The 8114-nt window shown below is 41.8% G+C and overlaps 1 protein-coding gene across 1 annotated transcript; it reads right to left on the reverse strand.

Annotated features, from left to right (window-relative positions):
* Positions 1-827: 827 nt before the first annotated feature.
* LOC123164318 (agamous-like MADS-box protein AGL80) lies at positions 828-2568 on the reverse strand. The gene is made up of 2 exons (XM_044581742.1): positions 1537-2568; positions 828-927 (listed from the first exon to the last, which is right to left on the reverse strand). The coding sequence occupies exons 1-2, from the start codon at positions 2472-2474 to the stop codon at positions 828-830; spliced, it is 1038 nt and encodes a 345-aa protein (XP_044437677.1). The 5' UTR covers positions 2475-2568.
* Positions 2569-8114: the final 5546 nt, after the last annotated feature.

Genomic DNA, 8114 nt, shown 5'->3' on the forward strand with positions numbered 1-8114 from the left:
CTTATTATTGACAGTTGTAATACATGAAATGTCTTGAAGCGGATACACATTAATGCTGGTAAATATTACTCTTGCCTCCTCTGTACTACTAATGCTGAAGATACCATTGAGCGCCTCATTTCTATTGGCCCTTTAGCATTTTCTTGTTGGACAAACTTCAAATCTAGTGGTCTCCGAATGCCACGCGGATTGCTTCAGTACCAAGTTAAAGTGCTATTTGCCGGTAATATTTTTTGATATCTTTATTACCATGGCTTGAATTTTCAAGGAGCGCAATAATTTCATTTTGAAGGTCAGTTCTTGGAGCTTGTATAGTTTATCTCTAGCAAAAAGAACTAGATAGGACATCATGGAACTAGCTCCTAATTGCAAACTTATATGCTGAAGGAGGCCAGGGTCAGTGGGATGATGTAGAGCTAGAGGACTGATGGAGTAGTGGTGTAGATGCCGTAGGTGCTTCGAGAGCCTCAGGGAAGCCAGACCATGATGCCTCCGCTGACCGAAACTGGCTCATTGCCACTGCTGCCATGGCAAGTGAGGCCACAGGGTCTCCTTCTCGCGTCTGATCATCGGTTATGACGTCGTCTTGCCAAGATATATGACTAAGGACGGAGTGGATGAAGAAAACGTGGTCTTCTTTGGCTTAATCACCTGAAACCAGACGTAGTCACCATGCACAGGAGACGCGCAAAAATCACCTAGCTCGAACTATGGGTTGGAGGCGAGCATCGACTGCACGGTGAACTCAGTAGTCAATGTGCATTGCAAGTGATCACAGTTCTTATTCTTACTTGGTTCTTCACTTGTTCTGAATTTTAATTACAGGTTCAGAAATATTGGTCAATCGGGACTACTGTGTGCCATTCTGTCGCAATGTAATAAAGTCGCAAATCGTTATCCAGGCAAGCATGAGCAGTCCAGAAAAAACTGTTACCATGCAATTAAGTCGCAAATAATTAATTCTCCAGCACATTTACATTGCTCCAGGACAGCATATCTTCAGCACGTTTCTACCCTCCAAAACGTAAGGTTTTAGACACCAGACATAGCATGAAATTAAAGGCCCTGCCACACATCTCCCGAAACACGACCATGTTTCTTTCTTTTAATCATGGTAGCAATCAGGGAACTACCAGGCACGCAGCTGTGCTGTACTTAAGTGCCGTAATACACACAACGAGCTGCTGATTTCTGTAAACACATGCAACTTACGATCTGCGACGAACTGAACAACAACAGAGATCAACGAAGGCCTGTGGAAGAGACTTAGAGACCCCTACTGAATAACAAATTCAATCACTACAAATAAAAATGCTTTATTCATCAAAAATAATTATTAAAAGTGCCCTGGCTCAGAGAGCATGGCGAATAAAACCATACACATAGACAAGATACAACAATTCCAGGAAATTAACTCGATGTCTCATCTTCACAGATGCCATATGTAGAACTTAACCATGCGGAAACTAATAAAACGAGACGAGACGAGATCGACGCTAGCTGGCCATGCACTCCAACGATCCTCATCCAGCTTACATGGGAGGGAACCGACTCCAATCGAACTCCAGATTGAACGACTGCATCTGCATCATCGTATCACCGACGGTGAAGCCGGCCCCTTCGTGGCCACCAGCGTAGCCACCGTAGACCAGGGTGCCCAGATCCCCTCCGGAGCTCAGCAGCGTGCCCTCCTGCCGCTGCACTGGCGCCTGATGCAGCGCTGTAGACCCCATGTCTACGCTGCCGGTGGTGACCCATGGAGCTGGCGGCGGCGCCTGGTACATGGGAGGGAAATGACTCGAACCAAACTCCAGATTGAAGGACTGCATCTGCATCACCGTATCACCGCCGGTGAAGCCGGCCCCGTCGTGACCACCAGCGTAGCCACCGACCAGTGTGCCCTCCTGCTGTTGCTCTGGCGCCTGATGCAGCGCCGGAGACCCCATGTCTATGCTGCCGGTGGTGACGCATGGAGCTGGCGGCGGCGCCTGGGAATGAGTTTTCCCCATGCGTTCTCCCATGGTCTTGATCATCTCCTCCACCTTGTAGCCAACGCGGGCGAGCTGCTCCACGCTGAGGCCAACGTGGCCCGGGAGGTTCCCGTCCATGATCTGTTGCAGCAGGTACCTGGTCTCGCGGTCCTGGCACTCGCGCCGGGACTTGTCGACCTGCTCCTGGAGCTTGGCGATGCGCTCGGTGAGTAAGCCCTCCTGGTCCATCGTCTTCTTGCAATGCCCCAGCTCCGGCATGCTCTTGAATCCATTCAGGATGCCCACCGCCTTGTCAGAGGAAGGGAACACCTCAGGCGCCGCCCCGTCCTCGCCGTACACCACCACGCAGGTGTCGACGTCGCACAGGGTGGCCAGATCGCCCGCCTTCTTCATCAACCCCTTCAGACGCTGCTTGTACCTGGAGCGCCGGGTCGAGTCGTGGCGGACGTACCCCAGGGTCACCTTCTTCGGAAGCCGACCCATCGCCGGCCGGCCGGCCAAGGGATTAGTAAAACTAGCGAAGGAATGGGATGTCGTTGTTGGTTTAGCTAGGCAGGGAAGGAGGGGTAGATTTTATAGTGGATGGATCGCCTATGGATTAATTTCATGATATGATATGGCGACAGATATATAGGAAGAATATTGCATAAGATTTGGTGCCTTAATTGTGCCCCTCTGTAATTTTGGCGTCCTTTTAAACCTTACTTTTAGTATAACTCTGTAATTTTGGCATCCGTTTAAACCTTTTAACTTTGGGAAACACTTTCAATCCGTCCTCTGATTCTTTCCAATCTCGAGACGAGGCCAGGGGCGTTGATTTTCTTTTACATCGCACGGCTGTTAGCTTCGGCCTCTCGTCCCAAACTTTTTTTTTCGATATTTCCACGTACATAATTCTCTCGTGTAAAAAAAAAACCAAATCACCACGTCTCACATCTCCCATAATAAGCAGAGTAAGTGGGAGACATCAGACATGCTTGCCTTCCGTGTAGGTGGTATCGATCTCCGTGCAGCAGTTGCTGCCGCCGCAGGGTCATATCCTCGTCGGCTCGATGCACCTATGGAGTGATACTATCATCCATTCTTCTTTTGTCCGCCGCAGGGTCATATGCTTCTATATATTGTATAGAAGTTTTGCTTCATACGATGCCAACGATGCTTCTTTGTTTCTTACATGTCTCTATTGTATACCGGCCGTTGGGCGCATGGCGGAAGTGCGACCGGAAGATGAAGGTGTACCCATACATGTCGTCGTCAGCTGTGTCGATTATGTGAGACATGGCAAAGTTTGCAGTGTGATGAACCCGACTTGTGAGCCGTGTTGGTGGGGTCCGACATGGATGCTAGCGCTCGTCGGCATTCCTCACCAAGCGATCGTCATGAGACAATTTTGGTGTGGCTTCGCTTCATCGAGGGCTTCAACGAATCAAACCTGTTCTAGTCCCCACACAAAACCCCGATGTGGCTTCTAATCAACATATATAGCTGATGTTGGGGCTGTTGCAAAATACTAATATGAATCAGAAATTCTAATTCCCTTGGAAGGAAGCAAGTAGCACAAAAGATGGAAAACATATGTGGCAACCAATTAAAATATTTGTTCATGGAAGCAAACTTTCGATTCAACATGAAGAAATTTTTGTTTGTTTGGGAACATTCCCATATTCGTTTGAAGCATGCAGAAATTACCGGTGACGGTGTCAATGATAAAAATGATCTTGGGGAAACAAATTCCTATTTGGTTCGAAGCAAAACAAAAAATTTGAGGGGTTTGAAGCAATATTTTAATCAATACAAACAATATTGTTGTGATTCTTTTGGAAGAATATATCCGGTTATATAAGACACTTATTTTTGTTAAATCAAAACAAAATCCATTCACCATGTAAGCATTTTCAGTGTAAGGAAACTAAGTTATGTTACATTTGAAGCAAACTTTAGTTGCAAGGCAAGCAAAGTAGTGTAACGCAGCACACAAAATGTGCTTCGCTAGAAAGAAGACTATGTATATGTTTCCTAAACTGAAGAAAATTTCATTCCATGGAAGCAATTTCTTTGGTGTACCAGAACAAAATTTTCCTAAGAAGCCAACTTTAGTTTCATAGTTGGTGAGGTGGACTAACATTAGAAACAAAATGTGTATCATAAGGAAGCAAACTGTATGAACCAAAAGAAATAGAATTTTGTTAGGCTTGAAGCAAACTTCAATTTCTTAGGAAGCAAATGAAAGTAGCACTCGAAACAAAGTATGCTATGTACTCCCATGAAAAAAGTATGCTTCATTCACTAGAGTAAATTAATTAGTTTTCTATAAAATCTAGAGTTTTTTAGGGAAAATCTAGAGTTAGTTTCCAAAAAAATTTGAGTCCTAACACACTTTCTTTATTTATCAACTATGTTCATAGGGATACAATTCAAATCTGGCGGATTCAGAAGCCATACATGGCGACCAACATCCAGCTCAAAAAACATGTTTGGCAAGGCTATGTGCCTCTATATTCGACCCACGAACTTCGAAGATGAAAGTGCAACGTCGTAGTTGTGATCACCTTTATAATGCTGACGTACATCCTTCCCATACCTTGATTGATGTCCTTCACAATACCTTGGCAATCGGAGGCTATGATCACATGTGAAAGTGGATGATCCATAGCTAGTGTTAGAGCCTCACGGCAGGACAATGCTTCACGCGTCGCCGGATCCAATACGCCCAATCATATCATGGCTGAAGATCCAAGGTAAGCACCCGACGAATCCTTGCACATGGCACTGAATGCACCTTTGTGGGCGGCCCTTGACACATCCCATCGACTCTAATCTTGGCCATCCCCTAAGGAGGTGGTATCCATCTAGGCCTTGCTTTATTAGGAGGTGCAAAATGTACTGCATGAGATGACTTTAGTTTGCATTCTTCAAGCTCATATATGTACCTCATGACAAAGCTATGTGTAGCATGCATGATTTGAAAAATATGTTCATGGAGAGCTTGCCGCCGAGCGAACCAAATTGCCCATAAGGTGACTAGTACCTGGATGAATTCAGAAGAGGGGAGGGACTTCATCAACGCAAACACGCATCACTTTGTATATGTTTATGTAATCCTATTCACGGCTTCCACAAGATTAACGTCTTCAAGCACTCATACACATCGAGTTGCATTACAATACAAGAGAATGCTGCCAAGAGTCCTCATAGTCCAGACGATGTCACAGAAGACATATTCCGATGATGGAGAAGATCAGTTATTGGGCTAACCACCATATGAAAATTTTAACCCTGGAGGGAACATCTATTTTCCATAGCTTAGACCAAGACTTCTGCTCGCCTTCACTGTTTGAAGAACCCAATCTACCACCTAGCCAGGTTGCGCGTCTCAGTTTTGTAGAAGCAAGTGTATGGTATTCTGACCACACTAAAAAGACTCCATTCTTCACGTGTACCCATGACCAGAAATCATCACGGAATAGCTTCGCCGTCCATAGGTAAGAATATTTCCACAACTGCCTCTCGGTTCAAAACTGCATTAGGCAGAATCATTTCCCCTGCAAGCTATGGAAGGTTCTATACTCTACTCATGATCGTCCTCATGTTATGGGGACGGGGTAGCCAATTATGCTACCAGATTTGTGTCGTTTCTCCATCACCTATCTGCCATATTATTCCTTGAGTTAAAGTGTCAAGCCCTTCCAAAATTCACCTCCACATTTGTGAGCGCCCCCCCCCCCCCCCCCAGCTCGGCCTAGAGAAAATTAGTAAATGAAAGCACTCTGATTTAAGGATCCATGCACTTAGCGAATTTGGCTCCATTACGATTCACCAAGCTTGCCTAGCTAGAAGAGTGAGGTTGAAAAGCTCTATGTACTGAAAACCTAGGCCCGCAGACTGTTTTCGTCTCGTCATCATACTCCATGAAACCCAACTGGGCTTCCTCTGGCCCTCCTTACTACCACACCAAATCTTCTATATCAAAGAATTGAGGTGTTCACATAGCCCACAAGGGAGTTTGAAATAAGACACGGAGTAAACCAGCACAACCAGAGAAAAAAAATTAACTAGCACTTCTTTTCCTCCTACAGACAGAATTTTGGCCATCCAACCTTTGACTTTGTTCCACACACCGTCCTTTAAAAATTTCAAGGCCCCATTTTTACTGTTGCCAACATTAGATGGCATCCCCAAGTATGTCCCTTACAATGACTCATTTGTAACATTAAAGCATTCATCACATTTAAGGTTAGGGAAGCTCTTGCTATAGAAAACAAAGGACTTGGACAAATTAACTCTCTGGCATGAAGGATTGCGGTAACAATCCAACAATGAGGACAACTCATTTTCTCCGTCAACACTGGCTTTAACAAACAAGAAGCTATCATCCGCAAAGAGCAAGTGGCTTACCGCCAGAGCCGATGGAGCTACTCAAATACCATGGAGGTGAGATGATTCATTTTTTACGAGGCACGACGGGCCCTCCGCTGCAAGCAAAAACAAGTATGGAGAAATAGGGCGCCCTGACGGATCACCTGGATTTATGAACTTAGGAACCTTTTAGATTTAGTGAATTTCTACTTTAAATACATGTTTTTAAAGAATTGATGAACATTTATTTGAATTATAAATTTTTAAAATATATGAACAATTTTTAAAATTTATGAACAATTTGAAAATTTATTAAATCTTTTAAAATAATATTTGTATCCATAAAGTTATAGATTTTCGTGCTCTTTACAAAAGATCAAACAAGTCCGAATTTTTTCTTGAGCCACATGAATAGTGGTTCGGCCAGTCTACTGCGAGTTGCAGTGACTATGTTGCTCGTGCGTAGAATAGGAGCACCAAAAGCAACCAATTTTTATTGGCCTGGCTCTCCTACAAAGGTTAAAAACAATTGATCTATCCTGATATTATATAGTGAATGATTAGTCATTATGTTTATTACTGTATAAGAAACTATATGGTAATGCTATTGTACATTTGCACTTCTGGTATTTTCTGTTGTAAAAATGCATATTGGTAATAAAGGATCGTGTTAAACATTCATTATTTGTTACAAAAATAATCTTAACATGTTTCATGAAAGATTAGTGATTTCCTACAAGTTCATCTTTTGGTTTAAAATTTAACTAAGCAAGTGGATGTCAATCTGCTACACATTATCATGCACGCCAAGCGTAATTATATATCCCCAACCAGGATTATTCAAGCTAGCATGAACAATTTATTGATAAAGATAAAAGTTTTGTGTTAATTATGATGTAACTAAGGAATATACTCAAGTATAGCAAAAGAGCATGCAATACATAGGAATTAAGCACAAAGAGGATACCAACAAGAATCGTGCTGACAACTCAAATTATATTCTAGAAGTATATATATATATATTTTTACCTAGTCATACACCACAAAACACCATTAAGATATTTGTTAGACCATGTGCTTTACAAATTTATACGCAAGTATTTTAAGGATACTAAAATATACATGAATACACATCCACATAAAAATATATAAATGTATATTGTATAAATCATGCAATTGTTGAAAAAGTAATCTAAAGAACCGAGCAAATTTTATTTTATTCATTTTCATTTAAGGGCATTTGGTTTCAAAATGTTGTTAAAAGTTAATGTATCTAAAGAAACTAGCACCATTTAAAATATAGCTTCAACGTAGCACAATGCAAACATATTTTTTCAATAATATAGACATTTCTATATAACAAAAAATACAATATATTAAACAATTATTATGTTGCTGTGCATGTAATAACAAAATATGGCCTAAGATTATAGTACCACATAATTAAGTTATAACAAAGTATAAGAGTTTTGTATAAATTATAAATGTTTGTCCATCGACCAATAATCGTAGCCTTATTAATGAATTCTTTTGGTATGTGAAAGCACAATAAAATGGCCTTAAAAATAATGCATTTTAAATGTGTGTAAAAGACATGATTATTTTGAGCACCTTCATCATCCTACACATTTCATATTTAGTTTGTTCTTCATGTTGTTATTAGTTATAGCTAAAATATTCTTTTGAGAAAGCTAGAAGCTACAATTAAAGCTACTTCCAATTATAGTTAAAAAATATTTAGTTCGGGTCACTTTAAGATAAATTTGG

This window comes from Triticum aestivum, chromosome 7D, assembly GCF_018294505.1.
Source record: "Triticum aestivum cultivar Chinese Spring chromosome 7D, IWGSC CS RefSeq v2.1, whole genome shotgun sequence".
Taxonomy (NCBI): Eukaryota; Viridiplantae; Streptophyta; class Magnoliopsida; order Poales; family Poaceae; genus Triticum; species Triticum aestivum.